Consider the following 21,207-nt stretch of genomic DNA (forward strand, 5'->3'; position numbering starts at 1 on the left):
CTATGAAACAAATAACGTTTTGAATTACTATCCATAGTTTGCCCAGTCAATAGAATAACCGTCAGAATAAACGTGATCTTGATTTGTAACGATTATCGTTACGATAATCGTTTTGGCTAGATAAACTATACTACTATACACAACGAATCCGGTAAATTCGGTACGATTAAATACGTATAATATAAACTTATACAAATGTATATTTAGGTATTATCTAAAAATACTTAAATCAAACGAGACTATGATGAATAAAAGAGGTTGCATTCTATAGGTCGCGGGTCGTGGAGATTTTATTAAACAATTGCAAGTTAAACATAAAATTGTCTACTCGTATTGTTAAACGTTCAAAAGACATCGTTTTAAATGAATACAAATGACAGCTGTGATATCAAAACAACATAAATATTTCACTAAAATGGTTTATTAAGTGGTGTACGCGGTAGGTACGTTTCCAACGATATATTTTACTTGTCGCGAACGATAAAATTCCACTTAAGTAAAATTTATTATTCGTTGTGGCTTATAATATATTATAGACTTATATATATAAATACTTACATTGGACTTTGAGCGTGACCCTTTTGCTAATGGAAGGAGGCACACCGTTTGAGGCTATGCACAAATAAGCACCCATGTGGAGCCTACTAACTCTCGTGATGTGCAACACTTCGCCGTCAATAAAATTAACTGAAACAATATAATAACAAAAAACTGTTGAGTCAATATATATAAATATATAGTAATACAATTGCAATTATTATAGCAGTCAATTAATTTTAATTTCCTTCATATTCAAATTTCAATTTGTCATTCATATAAATAATGTAGCACTAAACAACCATCGGAAAATTGTGCGAAAAACTACCTAATTAATATACGAGAAAATAAATATAATATAATAATATATTGAAATAGGTACAAAATAAATAAATTGGAAGATTATAGGTTCTAAACGTACTTGTACAAGTATGATCGTTCCTTTTTTACTTCTATAAAGTATTTATTTAAATTCTGATTTTTGGAATTTTTAAGAATACTCAGCCATATTAAATTATTTATAATTATATTATAATATTTACGGTGATACAAACTTTTGTTTTTCAAATGAAACATCCATTTGCTATAAATTATTCTGCAGACAATTTTTTTGGAAATTTTTAAGTGTCAATCCAGATTGAAATTTGAATGAGTAGTTTCCGGGTTATTCAAAATGATGTTCTAAAGAAAATTATTATACTCCACGATGATAGATATAAAGATGAAGGGGTTTTAACGATAAGAAAATTTTAGTAATTAACATTAACATTATATAATTTATAAAAATTGTCCGAGTATAGTAGGTACTAGAGTCTAGTAACTAGACTAAACATTGCATATATTTTATATTTTAGTAAAACAATTTTTAAGGAAAAATTGTGGGTACAATAACATTTCAAAAAAAATATTTACTTAACAATGAGGTAACTGTAAAGAAAGAAGGTTTTTATTTGAAAAACAGAAGATTTTATCGTCACAGGACATATATTCTGATATGGTACGAAAAATTCAAGTTTTTAAAAATATGGCCATTACGTATTTATATACTTGGACATTTAAAAATTACAGAATTTTAACAAAATGCATTACTAAATGAGAAAGGGAGTGAGCATGCTCGGTAAATCAATCTGTACACTATAATGTAATCCTGTATACTAGCAACCATTAAAAATCGTTTATACGATCGAAAAGGACTGTACATGAAGTATGGTAAAGTAAAAAGTAATAATATACATAATACAAGTATTATAATAATGTACAGGTACATGAAAACCGAAGTTATCAATTGTTAAATTACATATTATATTTTACCTACGCATATGATATATTATATATATCGTCGTACAATTATCCACTGCACCTGTACATGGAAATGTGTCAAACGGTTGGATAGGTCTTAAAACTTTTCTGATTACCGCCGTTCCTTATTCACAGTTTTTTTTTAAACTTTTTAAAAACAATTTTTTACGTTTTCATTTGTATATGCGAATACGACGCGTAACGTAGGTACCGAGTGGAGTATAATATTGTGTAGGTAGAGGTATATGGGCAAATTACATTTCGCAAAGTTTATACAAACGCGATATACTCGCGCATACGATTTTCATTACGAGATAAAAATAATAATATCATAAAATGTACGTTATCCAGCGGTGGTTTTCAAAAGACCGCGAGCATTAAAATTACGGAGGATAAAATGACAGCGTTTCGCGTAACGTTTCTCGCGCGCTAAAATATCGCACCGTAATTGCGTGCGAAATAGAGAAAGTTTAAAAGTTAACAACGCGGTATACTTATATGCGAGTGAGCGTGTGTGTGCGAAGTTTGAAAGTCGAAAACGTGATGATCCATAGTACATATATAATAATGGTCCGGATGTGTACAGATATTGAGAAAAAGATAACAGAGTTGTTAGTTTTTTTTCTTTTTATCGATTGCTGGCGCATTAAAAATTCAATCGACCAAAATAATAACGTTCGTAAGACACATTTGCATTATGAACATGTACGTTTTTCAATTACAGTTATCGCGATATTATTATTATTATTATTACAACGCACTTTTTAATGTTTTCGAGCAGTTCGATGTCTGAAACAATCCACATGTTGTATACACAATACATACCCGTACACGCACAACAAAGTTTGGAATGAGACGTCTTACACGATATTATAGTAATACATTTCCCTACACTGTATGAGTATATACATTGTATAAAGTATACGATTACAGAGGTATTTTAGGAAAAAAAATATTGAGCGCATTGCAAGTACCTATATAATAACCGTTTGTTTTTCTCGATAAGACAGACTCTATCTGATAATATGCAAATAGCGGTCTAAACGGCTAAAAAATTAAGTCGAGAGTGTTATGGATATTGTTAATACAGATACTTATTTAAAATGAAAACAAGGTTTCAAAAAATTAAATACAATAAACTTGTGGAAAAAATATTATAACATTTTGGAGCACTATAATTTGTATAAAACTTAATAATTGTTATTATAACAGGCGAGGTGTGCAGTAAAATGTAATTGTCAACTATATCTCTCTCTCTCTCTGAGGCTTCAATTCGTGAAAATCACTACATAAATGGATGTAAATTGTTCCAGTTATCGGAACGACAAATATTCAGCAGTAGAAAACGCTATCAAACACAATACAGTTACCTATTGTCAATTTATTGCATGTTTAGAGAAAAAATTTTCTTGAAAAATTTCGAATAAGAAATAAAAATTACATGCTGCAGTGTGCATATACATATATGCTCGCGTGGTGAGTGCCGAGTATTGATATTATATTTTTTGGGTTATTTCGGTAGAAAATAGAAACGGACCGAGTAATGGCTGTTATAGAGGAAAAGAATATTACTACTTTTATCGTTCGAAGATTGCACCGGCGGGGGCAGCGATCGTTATTTGTTTTGCGGTCTGAGGATATATTATACATCCGATAAGGCGAAATGCGGTACACGCAATAATAATGATACGCATAACACTGCAACAATAAGTATAATAAATCCGTGGAGACATTTACATTTATTAAACATCGGCGGCAATCGTCGTTATCGATATGAATATAACTAAAATACTGCTACGACGATACGATTGGGAAAGTTTCGGATCGGCCACCGCCGCCGCCGCCGCCTACAGTGGACCTCTGAGAGCAACGGGTACCCTTTGTCACCACCCCCTCCGGGCGTGTGGGAGGGTGTATATTATTATTATATAAGTATTACAAACGAGAGCGTTTAAAATGTAATAAAATATGTAAATATTATTCTTGGTCGAAAAGTTTCCGCGCGGCTCACTTTAGGCGATAGTCGGTGCGGCGAGGGTGGGTGGGTGGGTCGGAGGGCGAGATGTCGCGGTGAGTGGGACAACTTATGAATATTCATTGTAAAACGGTGCGGAGGAGCTGTGCAATCTAATGTAATAAATATATATGTAGATTGCGTTTTTATACTTATTGCGCCGCCTCTTAATCACGACCGATGAAAATATAACGAATGCAAAAAAATCATTGTCGTTTATATAGTATTGCTTTGATTCAGTATAATACCTACGTTTTGCTCGTCTTTTGTTGAGAATAATAAAGCGAGCCGATCCTTTCAAATCGTAAATGGTCGAGGTGCGCGTATAATAAGGAAAACGACAAAAATATTCGAATTAAACGTGTTTTTATTTTTTCCCGAATATTGTTCGTCGAGTCGCTTTAAATGCGCAAATAAATTTTATAATTTTATTCAAAGCAAAATGTTCCTACATCTATATTAGAAAAAATTATGTTTGATTCAATAGGTTTTATTAAACTTTGCAGACACCGGTTCATTGTTACAACAATACTGCAGTAAGCACAATGTACAGAACACAGATTATTGAAAGCAAAGTCCAACCTTTAGGAAAGAGTGGGCCAAATTGCTACAGCCAGAGGAAGTTATTGAGGACTACATACATTTTTATAGTTATTATTGTTTTTTTTTTTTTTAAATTTAATAAATCAATATTCTGATCGATTGAAGTTCAGGCAATTCGCAAACAACTTCCGATGAGCTTCTCCAAATAGTGGACTGATTCTAATGTTTGTAGTTTTTCATATTTGAAAACATTTGTTCGCCGAAAAGGGAAATCATGAATGATAATTATCACATTATGTGTGACCATGGAGAACTGTTTCAATTTTTTTTTTTTTGGTTAGATTATCAGAATATCCAATCGTAACTCAAAATATTCCATTTTAAATTTGATTTGCACAATATTAATATCAACCGAAAACGGTGTACCATAACTACAAAAAGTTCACTCTTCTTACGAAAATCTTGAAAACCATAATGCTCGAAATTGTTAATTAAAATCGTGAAATTTCAAAGCACCCGGGATTGGCGTTGATGGATTTTTTCAGTATTCCGGTTCTAATACCGCAAACCGGTATCCGATTACATTACCATCAACACTATTGAATTACCAACTACTTCTCATCCCAACAAATTCATAAGTCACTCCCAATTTGCATAACAGATTATAATATTATATCGTTATAGACTGTCTCACGATAGAAAAGTACCACGTCTTGACCAATAAACCAGTAAATTTAGCACAGCCTCCTCGCCTAGGGTTGGAACTTGGAACTCCTAGAAGCGATCCTGAGAAATAAGACCATTTGGCCAAAAGGTCAAAAACTGTGAAAATGACAATTTTTTCAGTAATTATTTATTTTTATTTTGGATTGTCACTTAATTTATGTATTATTTATATATGTGTTAAAATATTATTTGATACTTCAATAATTTCAAAATGTCTTATAAAATCCTACTATAGCAGTATGCAAGATAGTAGTTTATTATTCTGTACAGCTTGCATTTTTATCAGAAAAAAAATAGGTACCTAATTTTGATAAGAATAAGTATCTAATACCAATAGCCTAGCTATTTATACTACTGTCTACTATAGCTACTACAAGATACTCATAAAACCTTTTAAAGTATTTTTCAGATTTGAAAAGAATGAAGAAAATCTACAATTTGTACATAGTTCAGTATTAGCAATGTTCTTAACAAATACCTGAAAAATGTAGATCAGTGAAACACAAAAAATCACATTCATTGAGAATTTGAGGATATCAGAATATTCGAAACACAGAGAATTGATTTTGCAAAAACGGCATTTAAGAATCAATAAAAAAAAAAACAAATATACCATGTATAATAATAAATAAAACAGAAAAATATTGAAATTTCAAATTGACAAAATTATTGAAAATATAAATATTAGTAAATTTTAAAAATAAAAATCCCAAAAAGTAATTTTAGGGCGTATTCCAGTTCAACTCCTTGTGGTGCACCCTGAGGTATAAATGAGGAGGGATGCACATGGACTATACAGAATAAAAATAATTTTTACGGCTTATACCTTTTTTTTTGGACGCACTATGAACATTATCCAAGTATCATCTCAGGTCGCGTAATATCGAAAAGATCTCAGTGCGAAACGGTACCTTTAAAGCTTCTTCTCGTGAGACACAGTCACTTATTTCTCATTATAATCATATTTTAGTCACTTATATCATGTGTAATATGTTTGGGTTACAAAAAATTGTAAATGGTGTATTCCATAATAAATAATATGCAAACAAATGTCTGCGAATCACTACTCATGGCATCCCCTGCTACCTAGAGGTTTTATATATGTATTTAAATGAAATTCTACGTGGTTTAAAATGTAATCATTATTTAAAATATTATATTAGGTGGTATAAGGACATATGCTATGTATACCAAAAATCGAATTTATATTATACAGGTAAAGTGTTAAAAATTTCTAATAATTTTTATTATAAAGTATCGTCCCGAAAAACCCATTTTTTTTATTTTTTGTATCCATCTCTCTGCTATAAAGCATTTTACCAATATTATATTCTTGCTCGTTTAGTCTCCTTTATATTGCTAGATAATTTAATATCTTAAAAAAAATTAAATTAACCACTGCTGTAGAGAATATGGCATTATTTTTTTTCATTTCGACGATACCGTGCGATTGGCCCTAATTTGACCCGGATATAATATAATATACCTACCAGTCGTACCATAGTAATCTGCGAGTATAAATTAATTTTATGCGCGATGAAACGATTAAAATATAGATTTCAAAAACCAATAATGAGATCTTCGGTCATTTTCTAAGGATTTCGACTCAACCAATGCGGCAACATCTGACGAAAATTCGTTAATTGTGATAAGGGTACTCAGAGTATTACGTAAATTATATAGTACTGTATATTATCCAAGAAATTATTGTAATTAATAACTGGATAAATAATTAATCCAGCTTAGGTAAATTATATTGGTTATACAAGCCAATATATTAGGGTATCATTATTTTACAATTCGTTGTTTATAGTTATTAGGTGAATTTTAATTTAATGAAGTACCTACAGGTACATTTTAATTATATTATTATACTTGCATCAAAAACAATAAATTATTGTAGTTTCACAAAATTGTTTCAGTATTTTTATATGTATACATATATATATTGATATATAGCAGAATAATAATAAATATCATAACCTGTAGTCGTCGTTACTATTTACTAAATATAATCGCTTTTTAACATTAAAAACTTAAAAACAACTTCGAAATGTTTATAAAAAAATACTTGAAATAAAAACGATAAAAAAATGTATTTATAAAAAATTCTATAATGCTGTTAAAACTCCACTTCGCGATCCTTTATAGCACGCTATAATACTTCTATTATAATATAATCATATTTTTACTGCAGGATTACTTAATTACAAACACTGCAGATATTATAAACTTTTTATCGTAATTTTATTCGCGAGAGTATTTTTACGTTATACACTAAGTGTGTGTTCTATACGGATAAATATTTAAGATTACCACCAAAATCATTTAAATATTCTACGATCAATGTCAATTATTCTCTTTAAACTTTTCAGTTATTTATATATTACACACGGTATGACATAACGCAACTTCTGTCGGAGGTGTACAAAACATACGAAGGTAAAAATCAATTCGCTTTTAACCCATCGAGCTTCGTATGCACCTGACAGTAATATTTACATATATTTTGAGTATTGATATTTTTGAAACACAACTATGTACCGTTAAAACATTTCTATATGCTCCAAAACATTATGTTTTAACAGTAATAATAATAAATTTAAAAAAACCAATTCTGAATAATTTATCGTACTGAAGTCTGAAATGTAAACTATCTATGGCAGCTATACGTGATACTGTTGTTGCAATGTATTATTATTATATCTGTTAGAATGCCAATGAACAATAAAAACAGTATAAACTATTTGAAATTTATAATACGTTTTCGGTTTGATAAAAATATATTTTCTATAAGACTATTTTCTTACAGTTTAATATTAGACAATATTATTATTTAACTGTTTTTGATATTTATTATATCCAGTCGTTGTTGTCGAATACCATCACGATATTCAAATCGTTTTTTTTAATTTTTATGAAATACATTAAAAAGTTGAGAAAATAAAGTTGTCTAGTAATATATCTTTAGATTCGAGTATTTTGTATAAGGTTGGTCCTAATTTCAGAAAATTGCTGTGATCTTACTGCCATATTAAATGTATAGTTAATTGAATTTTCATTAATAACAACGTATTAACGTCATCATAATTCATGACGAGAAATCCTCTTATATACAACACATACATTTTAGTCTCGGGAGCAATAAAGTTCATAATAATTAACAAGCAAACGCGTTTAATTAAAAATAAATCCTGCATCTTGATCAAGAGAATCTTGAGATATTAATAATTGCTTTTTTTTTACTCCTCAGTCTCTGTACTCCCTTAAAATGTATGCACTGTAGAGTATACTGTCTTCCATTGTATTTGAGACGACGTTGTTGGTGATTGTCACAAATGAAATCCTAAGAAACCGTAAAGAAGTTGGCAAGCTATTATAATGTCTAGTGCCCCACATTTATGTATATACACATATGCGTTGTAGTGTTTTACATATTATACATCAACATAACATTTGGTGGCGAAATGAAAACAAGATACGAAACGGGACACAAAAAGAACGATATCACGGGCAAACAATGATATTTTACGAGACTGTATGGCTCTGAGATATGCGAAATTTACTACGAAATTAAAAACGTACGTGGTGGAAAGAAAAAACAAGTCTGAATAAATGAAACGAATGAACAGAGGCAATGGATATTAACCGACACGCAAAGTTCACGTCAGCAGGGATTTGTATCGAAATCGTAGAAGCAAAGAAGTACATATTATAATCACACATATTTGACCGTATCCGTGGCACGGCCAAGAGAGATAGCTGAGGGTTGTTTTTGGGTTGGGTGTTAAGTGATCTGCAGGTGATTACATGTAATAAACATGAATACAATATTTTTGTTATTTGATACGATTTACATTGACATTCCGGACAGTTTAAACTTGAACGTAATAAATCTTAAAAATGTTTTAATATTATGTAGCTATCAATAACTAAGAAGTAACAAGTACTCCCAAATCGGTTTCACAGATCAGTAACTATTACTCTACTTGGATTTTACGCATGTAGAAGAACTCGTTGGGTGCAGATTATTCTTGACGCATACGGACTAAGATCCCCGATGATATAATATAATAAAATTGGCCTCACGGCAAGACCTCGTAAGTAGAAATATTTATATATTTTTTTTTTTTTTTGAAATGGATATACTTTATTTTTCTACACATTTGTATATCATGATAACTAATATTTGACAGTTATTTCATATGATAAAATACAAAATAAAAAACCTCATAGCTCGATCAATAAAATATGTAAAACCAACGTAATAATACTTTGGCCTACCACGGTTTTTTTGCTTCTCGTGTACCCTTTTTATAAAAATGACTTAAGAGGTATAACTACGAAGCCAACGGATATTATTAAGTAAGTTTTACTAGTTAAGTCTCATTTTAAATAAAAGATGAAAAATTAGTTTCACACTAATTTATGAAGAAAATAAAAAAAGCATATTCCTAATATTATTTTTATTGAATTGATTGTCATTTACCTTTCAAAAGGTACGCCAAATAAAATAATTCTCACAATTTTAATATTCTTATATATTTTAAAACCAACACACAAAATTACTGGTTTCAAAGAAACACCACAGTCATACGTATAGTACTGATAAAACCATCAGTGTCCCGATACGCCTGTGCTTACGTTCTTAAATATAATTTTTACAAAGTGCTGTCTCAGCTCATTTGGTTCATTGGGCCTATTACTACGAAAACGATCCTGTCTTTATTTTTCTAATTTAATTAGTGTGTGTGAGTGCACTAAACTGGTTGGCGCATACAACATATCTAAAATGTTATTTATGGGTCTATTACATTAATTTTAACCTATCTGCAAAAATGTTGAATTTTTATATTTTAAATTTTATTTCTACTTCTAATTTCTGAATTATCATAAGTTTTTAATGAGAATACTCGTGCTCTTTGACTAGAGCTTTTATCTCAGTAAATAGCAATGTTGGATTTTTCTATTTGTATTAATAACTTCGTGGGGCAATAAATAAATGTATTATTATTATTATAATTATATACACATTAAAAATGAATGATTTATTGTAACCAAAAACAAATTAATATGTACAAACGAAGTTAAGGAAATATTGTTTTACTATATTATGTAAATAAATACTTTTTACTTATTACTTTTTTGTTGAAAGCTAATAACCTAGCAGTTGAAGCTGTACTATGAATAAAAAAAATAAATAAATAAAAATGAATGGTTCTTAATAACCACGGCTGAAAATGTTTAAAAAAGTTGCCTCGCAGTTAACAGTATCTTCTATCGAGGTTTAATTTCAATTTTCTAATATCAATGTTTCTAATAAATGTAATTATTATTAAATGTTATTATGTACTTGGTACCATTGTCATAAACGTGATGTTACCGCGGGTACACATATTTAGTATTCTTATTCAAATACCATTCATAATTCATATAATTGGAGCTGAACGAATTATTTGAATAAACGTTTTATTTTTTTGATAATTATTAATTAACAATGTAACGCTAAATATATACGTGTTTTACTGTACGTTCAACATTCACAGTAATCATGGAAAGTGAAAGAAAGATAACTACTGAAAATGTTGTAAGCAAAGTTTTAAAAAAGTGCTTATTTTGTGTATGGCGGAGGTGGAAGTTATATCGGGTGTTGCAATCTAAGTGCAGTAATACTACATTCAAAACACCTCTGATCTAACACGTCTCAAGTAATCGTCGTACTCGTCTTAAAACAATAGACAAAAAAGCCTATCGCCAAAGCATGTAAGTTTTATGTAACAAACGCCTCATATACACTCGAGCATACATATATTATTTATAAATAAGACGTATGACGTGTGCGCAAATAAATATCATATAATCGTGTGTTGTGCGTATGTGTATATATACATACACCTTCTACTCCCCCCCCCGGACCTGTACATAATATAATATCTAAGCTCGTTTCTCCGTTCTCGACTGTACAGAAGGAGACAATATCGAACACTCGTCGCGCACAACGACTTGGCGAATTTTTATCGCCGACTCCCTCTCTTGGACGTGTGGCAACAGCACGTTTGGACTGGCATTCGAGCGAACAGACATTTCGGACGTAAATATAATAATATCTTATTTTTTCTCTTTTTGTTTGTTTTATTCCCTCCGCCGGATACGCGCAATAACGTTCAGGGCTGTTTATCTTTGGCGCGAGCGTATAATATATTTTGTATTATTATTACTGTTTTTACCTATATATGTACATGTTGTTAAGTCATTAAAGTACACTTTATATATATTATAATATGATAATACGATATAGAGCCAGGATTTGAAAGAAACACGAGACACCGAAAATAAGTTATTTCCGTAAAAACGGTAGGACAAAATTTCAAAAAAAAAATAGTTCATAAAATTAAAATCCTTTAGATTTTTATTTCTACTATAATTTGTATAAAAAAAATTTTTAAAAAAATACCAACAAATGGGCTTATTAACTACTCAGGTTAAGTTCAATTATTTCAGATGACGATTGCATTATTTTACTCCCTCGTTTCGACAGACTCTTTTTCTTATCACTATTAAGGCATTCCTTTGCTAGCTACTATGATATTATTTTATTTACACTCTAACCAATAAAAACTTATAGTTTGGAGAATATAATAATACTGAATAACCACAGGCTTATAATATTGCAAATACCCAGTGTTGCAGGTAATACTGGCAAGTGTCTTTAGAAAAGCACATACAATCTTAAATAATTTGTAGTTTTTGTTACAAATCTTTACTATTATTTGAGTAGCAGAGACGCGTAATGTAACAGAAAACCAACAAACATAATGCAGCTAACACAACAATTTATACAAGTAAAAAATCTTTTTAAGAATACATATTTTAATAATAGTTTTTAAGCTAAGATTTTGAGTGATTATAAATTCCACATTACGGTAGAATATGTAAGCAGTAATAATAACTAATAATAATAACAATATAGCTTGATTAATTAAATATCAAACCAAATTCTACCGACAATCGATAGCGTATAAAGGTTTTAATAAATTATTATAATCAAATATTTGTTGTACGTTATATTACAAAGTTGTTTGGAAGTTTCGTCTCATTGTTCTATATATCCACTTATCAGTTTTTGAGGTGATGGTGTTAGAAGATGATATAGCATTATGATTAAGCCATATAATTTTAACTATGATTGATAAGTCATATGTAATATAACATGTATTCAGGTGAACAATTTGTACCAAAGTCGTTCACAAAACTTTGAAGTTCAAACAATGATATGATGAAGTAATATTGTGTCATGGCCAACAAAATACACAATACTAAATAGCACACAAAGAGAGTAACGTTCTTCAACAAGGTAATGTAGGCATGTAGCTACGTATATTGCCTATACATTAATCCGTACAACAAATTACGTTAAAAAAAAATTCATTGTTGATTAATAGTGGAAATATAATAATTTGAATAAAGCATTCCAAAATGATTCTGATTACTAAAATATTTTAAATCTTGTGGAACATGATTTTGTAACTAGGCAACAAAACGAATTTCGAGTCTAAGTTTTTCTTACGTTTTGAGTAACAATTGTAAATATTAAAAAAAGCACCAACTAGATACGATTTTGTACACTAAAAAATAAACACATCTTTGCGCATTTTATAAACAAATACCTCCAAACATTTAAAAAGTCTCTTATTTTAATTATAAAAACAATGAAATTAATGTTGAAAATGATTTGTATGAATGAATTTAAAAAATAATGTTTTTCGACAATACAAAAATAACGTAACATATCGCAAGTATTAAAATTTAAATCGATCAAAATTATGAAAACAATTTTTAAAAAATGAATGAAAGTACTAAAAGTATACGCACTCTGAGTCCACCTACAATATATTATACCTACATATTATTGAGAAACAATTTTCAATGAGGTGTTATTAAAACAAAAACCATTAAGGAAACTATCAAAGTTTCCTCTTATTGCTTATGTGAGATTTATATTTTATATCTTGTAAATGTGATGCGGGGTTCTTGGTTTACTTTGACAACGATCAAGTTCATGAAAACTTAATGCAGTGTATAAACTATAAAGTATTCGGTTGCCTAACGTATTCAATAATATCAAACTCGTGCAAACGTTATTCGATCAAATCTATTTCTCATGAGTCGTCGACGGAGTCTCGTGGCCCAATACAAAATATATTTTGTACTCCAGACATTCTGGGCTAATCACATAACCCCGCGATCAGAGGGAAGGGGGGGGGCACAGTAATCAAACACGTCCATATGGTAGGCACCTATTTAATTCTGTCTGTAATATTACATTTAAGTGTAGGTAAAACGTACCTGGCGCACAAACACTGCATATTTTATTCACGCATTATATAATATACTTCAGCCAAGTGTAGTGTTACAAGCTTGTTGTTACTTAATACGTAAGGTAAAGATATATACATCGGCAGAACGTATATAATATTATTGTGTTTTAAACGTTCGAAACCTCAAAAGCTAGTCTGTACCCCTAAAATCATAACGCGCACGTAAAGTGTATTAAAATATTATGTTCTACGATTCGAATGAAATATTATATTGTGTACGTTTTCAGACGACTTGAACGTAAATGCTATTTGATGATGCGAAATATATTATATTGTACGAGTGCGTATGCCGTATGTACCAACCCTTCTGCACATTATCTATAGGTACGTATTCATAAAATATACATTAATATTATAACGCAGTATTATGAGTGCGACAAACGGTGTAAGAGTACAACTTAACACGGAAGGACGTAAACTGAATATTAATACGCAATTATTAAACATAGTACAATGACGAGAGGAAAAAAAAACATAAAATAAACCGTATAAACTCGCAAAATAATAAATCTTATTTCGTCTTCTCGAATAGGTGGTATTTTGTAAAACAATCAAGGTTCTGCCACTCTCCTCTTCTCGGTATTTGTGTAGCGGAATAAGTACAATATCAACGAAATATTACTTTCGTCTTCGTTGAACCTTTAAAGCCACGTGTGAACTTATCGCTTGTCAGCGCTCATTGCCGATGCCGAAAGCGAATTATTAATAACGCACGCTTATATACCGTAATCGTTTAAAGTTTGGTTTCATGTATTGCAATGTAATAAACAAGTTGGAAAAGTTTATACTATATAGGGTAATTTGCCGAGCATGCTCACTCCCAATTTTCTCTTCAAAAATTAGTTTATTACAATTCTGATTTTTTGTACTACCTACTTAAGAAGTGTCCTGTCATCATAAAAATTTAAGTTTTTCAAATTAGAACCCCCCCCCCTCTCCTCGCCTTTTGACGATAAATTATTAATTGGATATCTATTTTAGACATTTTTATGCATAAAATTCAACATTTTTAACAAATAGTTTCTTAGAATAATAGCCTAAAGATAAAAATATTAAATATTCTAGTATTTGTTGTACTTGGACCATTTTTACGAATTATAAACACTGATAGATTAATATTAATTACTAAACTTTTCAAATCACAATAGCCCCCTATCTTCCAACCCCCTTATCTTGGAACTATTGCCCTCAGTAGCTACACAAAGTTAAATACTCAAATAAAAAAAAAATAAAAAAAATTTGTATTTTGATAAGTCAAGATTTGTAGACACATTATCTGCTAAATAATTTACCCTAGAAAAGAAGAATTTGCATTTAAAATACAAAAGTGTGTATCTGTACAGCATATTCTTAAAGTTGCACAAAAAACTTTAAGTATTTGAAAATATAGTCTTTAAGTAGATATATTTAAAAATTCCAAAAATCAGATGTTGTATAATTGCTTTTTGAAGAAAATAGGGTGATCTACTTGGTAAAAAATCATGTATACAGCATATTTCAAAAAACATTGTTTTTCTTAATATTACATTTGTTATTTATTTTGATATTTTTTCTATATTATAACTTATAACAACAATGTGTTAGAATGTATAATGGTAGAATTATAATAAACAAATTAAATTAATTTAAACTTTAAAGGTTAACTTTAGCATTAATATTTAATTCATTATTACTATGAAGGTATTTTCATTTAACCTACTGCAGTACGTTGCATTATCCATTTATTTAAACTTATCTTAAAATTACCAAGTTTTTCATTTCGAATTACGAAATTGTTGGTTTATACGTTCAAACGCGGTTCGCTGCAAGAGCTGCGGTGACGACAAAAAATACATACCACGACACTCGTCCTAGATGATAATATATTATACAAAACAAACGAATAAAAACTAAAAATGTATCACCCTCGGAATGTTCGAAAACATCATGTTTGTGACCATATATTACGTCGTGGTTTTACTACGCCATAAGTAATAATAATAATAATACAAATAATAATAATACGTTGGACGTACATGCTGGAATACCGATCAAAATATTATTATATTTCGTTCAATCCACTTTGCTCCATTTATCGATTTCGTGCGAGCGCAAATCGCACGTTATTTCCTCGTAGGTTAGGTTAGTAATATATAAATTAAATTATTTCCGATACCAAAACCGGAAGTATACTGCGTATTATTATATTGGGATTCGGTACACCGCTTATTTCCGTTGGGGCGAAATCTCTGACCAACAATGACGGCCACCGCGGCGGCGGTGACCATATTTGTTACGTTATATTTATGAGAAAAAATGTCGAAGAGATGGGAAAAAAATAACGTAGTACACGGCGGAAATAAGTCGGGGCAAGTACACACACACACACACACACATGTACATATATGCGATATGGGAAAAAGATACACTGCACACGAACCGATTTCCCGGAGGGTATAACTGTGCAGTGGCGGTGGAGGTGTGTATGGGTGGATTCGGAGGAGGACGGTGACGCCGCCGCCGGTGACCGGGGTTTTAGCAAATCTGTCTAGCCGAATATCTACCTCGGGGGGTTGTATGTATGTGTGTACACCGTATATATATATATATATGTGTGTGTGTAAATGCAAGGTACATACATACACCCGGTGTGCGTATATTTATATATATTATATATACACCGCTCGTCCCCGCGACCATCAAAAAGATATACTGACCGTTGGAAAAGAACAGTCATGGAAGGCGGGACGCAAACGGACGAGTGTGTGTGTTAGTGTGTGTATGGGTGGAGGTTCGTTATGTTTTCCCGAGCGACCGCCGCCGTCGTTCGGACGTAATATATAAATTGCTCGGGGCACACGGGCTTTTCGGTACGGTTTTCCCCAAAGGCACAGGCGGGGAAGCGTGGAGGTACGGGTTCGTAGAGGAAGTGCAGTGCTCGGAGATATTCGGATGTGTAGCGTCGGTGTGTTACGCACACACACACACACACACACACACACACACATACATATGATGATATGTAATACGTGCGTATTATACGTGTACACAAAAAGATTTTCACTATATATATACACATATATATGACCAACACGAGTTTTCCAGGTTTGTCGTATGGATGTATTACTGGTAGGGCAGTTATGAACAAGGCCGTGTTTAGAAATTATTTACCCGGGGGGCAATAGAAATAAAAGCTGTCCAGTTATTTGAAAAAAACATGTATTGGTTTTAAAAAGTAATTTTTAAATTTTTAAATAATCTTACATGCTAAAAATTACGGTACAAAAATGTAATTTATTCTTCCAGAATTAAAATCTTTAACCATACCAATACTATCATAACTAATGGTGGAAGTTATGTCACTTTTGATGTTTAATACAACAACTTACCAAGGACGTGTTTATGCGGTACCTAAAGAAAATGATAATATAATAAAGTATGATACCTAATTAGAAAATGAAAAATATAATGTAGGAAATGGGGGTATAACTTATAAGGAGATTAAAATAATAAAATTTAAAAGTAAAATTGAACCCCCTTAAAATCAGCCCATATTTTACCAACTAAATACAGTCCTGGTTGTACACAAGTCGTTGATAATATTATATGCACACACGCAGAATATGATTCGAGGGCGAATCATCACGGACAAAACAACAACTCGGTAAAATATAATTAAAATAATAAAATAAATAAATAAAATAACCGTATACGACACTACTTCCAATTATAACGTTACATACAGTGAGTATAAAAATATATATGTGTGTATACGAGTGGGTCATTATACCTACCTAACAACAAATCGGTCCCGCTGGATATGGACATTCGTTATATCATTATACCTGTAGTTTCAGTGTAAAACATAAGTACCGAGAGTTGCGCCTCAAATCGCAATTAATGAGGGGGTGATTGTGGGTGGATGGCGATGAGGATATTATGCAGTCGTTGGGACCGTTTCCTATTCGTATGGTGTTTTTCTCTCGGACCAAAGAAGTGGCACTGAACTTTTAAAAGTGAACTCAATGAAAATTCAACGGCCCCAAGACTCTCGTGCAGCCACAAATTTATATTTTCACTTTGTATAGAGAAACAATTTTTGAAAGTTTAAATTGTTTAACTTCCAAAAGGCGTTCACGTAGTTTGATTTGATTACCTATGTATAGTAATCACTAATCATAAATACATTGTACATAATATTGTCTAAGGTCCAAACTACAATAAGGTGCGGTAGTATTGGGTTCTGGCGATTTAAAGAGTACTGCGTTCGGTTAGATAAGATAAACTAATTTTTTGTTTTAAGTTAAAGTTCATGATGTATTTATATTAATTTATCAGCAATCATACAGTACACCGTACACGTCACATATTGACAAAAAAAAAACATTACGGCTTATATTGCAGTACAATCTATGCATAAACGCGTGTAGCTGACAGTATACAAAATGAAGGTGGTCACTTAAATAATGTAATTTTTAACACAAACGTTTTATTAATTAAAATAAAATACTGTAATCTTTGAGTTAAATAAAATACAATTTAGTTCATAACATCTATGCATCTAATGCTTGGCTAATAAACTGAAATTAGAATTCATCAGACAGAACCCACAGCCGCAACAGTATATAATTATATAAATAACTATCAATATTTATCTTTTATTTTCATTGAGCAGGTAATCATGCAAATACTAGTATGAGTTACAAATCACAGAAGTTCAGCCCCTTGTCCACCTTTTCAAAAAAATTGTGGCTGACCGAACCCTATGTTTAGGTACCACTGCTTTTGGATGTCTGTAGGTACGTATCCGATGATTTTATATTTCCTATAACGATATTTCGGTAGGACGACAGCAGGACGGCACACTGGATAAATTAATAAGTTTTTGTAATGCTTTTATATGTATCAAATAATAGCATTGTATTCAGTAAGAATACGTATGAAAATATTGGAAATTTAACGAATGAAACTAAAATATTTTTAGGTTTTACGTCAAAAGCCATAAAACGGGGTGAAAATGAGTGTATTTTTTTATCATTATTGCAGTATTGTCACCTGCGTTGCATTATAATATTCACAGAAACGTGTATAGCTAATGGTTATTCATTAAAAATATGTGTTGATGGTTTGAGATTTCCCACGATGTGAAAAATAAAGCTGTTTCAAACTTCATTCAACTAACAAAAATATTTAGCGGCACTTGACTATACGAGCACACGTCTTGTACAACCATGTTTTGTTTAGAAGCTCTCATCCGTGTAATAATAACTGTTAAGCATCAACCCCGCAGTATGTCGGTACCATATTAATGATGATGTGTTGGGCAGAAGTGAGCAAGTTAATAAAAATGAATAATCCAAAGTTAAGTGAAGGGTTGTTAAGTTTGAAATGAATTGTTAAAAATAACAAATTTGATTTACCAATTTCTAAGTTAATATGGAAAAATATTTATCTAGTACAATTTAAAAAAACCCAATCTACTTTTTTATTAGTACGTGGATTACATACGGAGTACTTTGTGTCTATCTATACATACATAACATTGGTCTTATCAATAAACATTTCAGAAATCACAATATTTTTATTATTATTATACTGTTAAAATATTTTTTTTATTTTTATAGTGTACAATAAGCAATGTAAAAAATGTTTAATATCAAAAATTTTTTTAAAAAAATGAATCTTGATAGATTATTTTTAAATCGAATGAAAAATGTTATTTCAACAATCAATTAAGCTAGTAAAGTTAAAAAGTTTTAAAAAAATTAAACTTTTCAACTAGTTATGCCCCTCACCTTTGGTGTTATTTATAGGTAAAGCTGCGGTTTTCCGGTCTTACAAGACGACATGCACGATCGCAGGTCGCCCGCGTGCTTCGAATTCTTGTAATATTTTCGTCGTCAAGTTCTCAATGGTCTCAGTTTTTAATTCGATAAACAATAACAGTTAAATTTTACGTTCGACATAGTACGTTGTTCGCTGATACACACGACAGTATAGTGTGCGAAACTAATAAAATGCACCGTGCCCAACAACAACAGCACACGAGTAGGTATTAAACGACGACGATAGCAGTTTTCAACTAAAAAAAAACTACGAATCATATATTATCGCAGTTGAAAACGTTCTCGTGCCGTATTTACGATCATAGAATTTTTCGATCTGTATAACAATATCCTCTTCCGTTTAGAAACGGTGGAAATCACGAGTGACGAGTCTTGAAAATTTTCGATTTTATAGATAAAATTTAGAAGTTTTTGTACACACACACACACATAAACCAAATCAAATTTATTCATACGCATTTAATGTCACTTAAAAGTAATAAAATAAATCTTCAAACTTTTATACTTTTACGACCATTATTATTTTAGTTTTAAACGAGAACACTGAAAAATATGATTGCGCGATATTTATGCTCGAGTCGTAATAATATATTTCTTTTATTTTTTATTTTGATAAAACGGAATATTACAAATTTTAAAAACCAATGTTTAACCGCAAATAATTTCTGATTAATTGAAGATAATAAACACTAACAAAATTAAGAGGAGCAAAACTTTTTAAGCGTTTATTATAAAACAAAACAAATCGTGGCATACGTATTATTTATTATCGTTTCGTAAACCAATCCTTTAACGGTAAATACAGAATTGATTCCTGGGCCGAAATAAAGCGGTTCGAATTAGTTCCCGATAAAAATTACTTATCATCATACATATTCTGTTCAAATTGGTTAATCCACGATTAGGTAATATTGTTAAGATCGGATGACTGATTTTTCACTAAAAAATATGAGCAAAAAAAATATTCAACATATAATATTGACAATGTTCATATCTACTTTTGACCAAACTTCATATTGTTTCCAATCGTTAGAAGTGAATAACTTAATTCATAATTTTATTCTACCCGCTCAAATATTTTTTTACTAATTGAAAAAGCACCCAACCAGTATAATATTGTAAAAGGTGAACTGCATATATTTTTTTTTATTTATTATTTGTATTATCTTCAACTTATTTGACATTTGATTATACTATTATTATATACCTATTTAATTATTTAATAACTTATTCCTTATAATTGCGTATATTGTATAGATAGATTAGCAACAAAAACATGTGATACTGCTGTCGGTTTAATGAGCATTTTTTTTTCTACAATGGGTGGTAAATTTAATATTTAGATAGTTTTAAAATTAAAATTAAAGTTCGTAGGACCCAATTCGTAGGCATCCTTGATCGCATGTAATATCGCATGTTCGAATGAAAAAACAAACATAAAATCTGATTTCATCATAAATACTGACGTTGCAAAGAATCTTTTTTGAATAGACAATATTGGCAATGTAAATGCCGGAAATGTACGTGTATTAACACTCGTGAAAGAGTCACAACAATATATTATACTCGTTTAACGGTTAACACAAACATGCAAATACAGTTGACGGGAAAATAATGGGCACGTGGGTACACATTCCAAAATGGTACAGCGAATAATTCGTAACGTCTTTATACACGGAGTTTGTGTTCAACTCGCTCTCGCAGTTTAAGTATGAAGTCAATTAAAAAAGCAGCAAAATGGACAACAAAGTTTTATCATCAAAACATTTTTAACATGCCCGAGATAAATTGCTGCTTGAAAAATAAGTATTAGATAATATGAGTGCAAACTTACGATATAAATTAGAACTATTTCATACTAACCATATCTAATATACAATTACTA

At 30.7% G+C, this 21,207-nt stretch overlaps 1 protein-coding gene across 3 annotated transcripts in view; it reads right to left on the reverse strand.

Moving 5' to 3' along the window:
- Positions 1 to 21,207, reverse strand: part of LOC111032364 (lachesin-like) — a 103,491-nt gene that overhangs the window by 11,635 nt on the left and 70,649 nt on the right. For all 3 annotated transcript variants that reach the window (XM_022312658.1, XM_022312657.1, XM_022312659.1), the window contains exon 7: positions 559 to 687. In XM_022312658.1, the coding sequence (XP_022168350.1) occupies positions 559 to 687 (129 nt within the window). The remainder of the gene's footprint in view (positions 1 to 558; positions 688 to 21,207) is intronic.

The sequence above is a fragment of the Myzus persicae genome, unplaced genomic scaffold (assembly GCF_001856785.1).
Source record: "Myzus persicae strain clone G006 unplaced genomic scaffold, MPER_G0061.0, whole genome shotgun sequence".
In the NCBI taxonomy this organism is placed as follows: Eukaryota; Metazoa; Arthropoda; class Insecta; order Hemiptera; family Aphididae; genus Myzus; species Myzus persicae.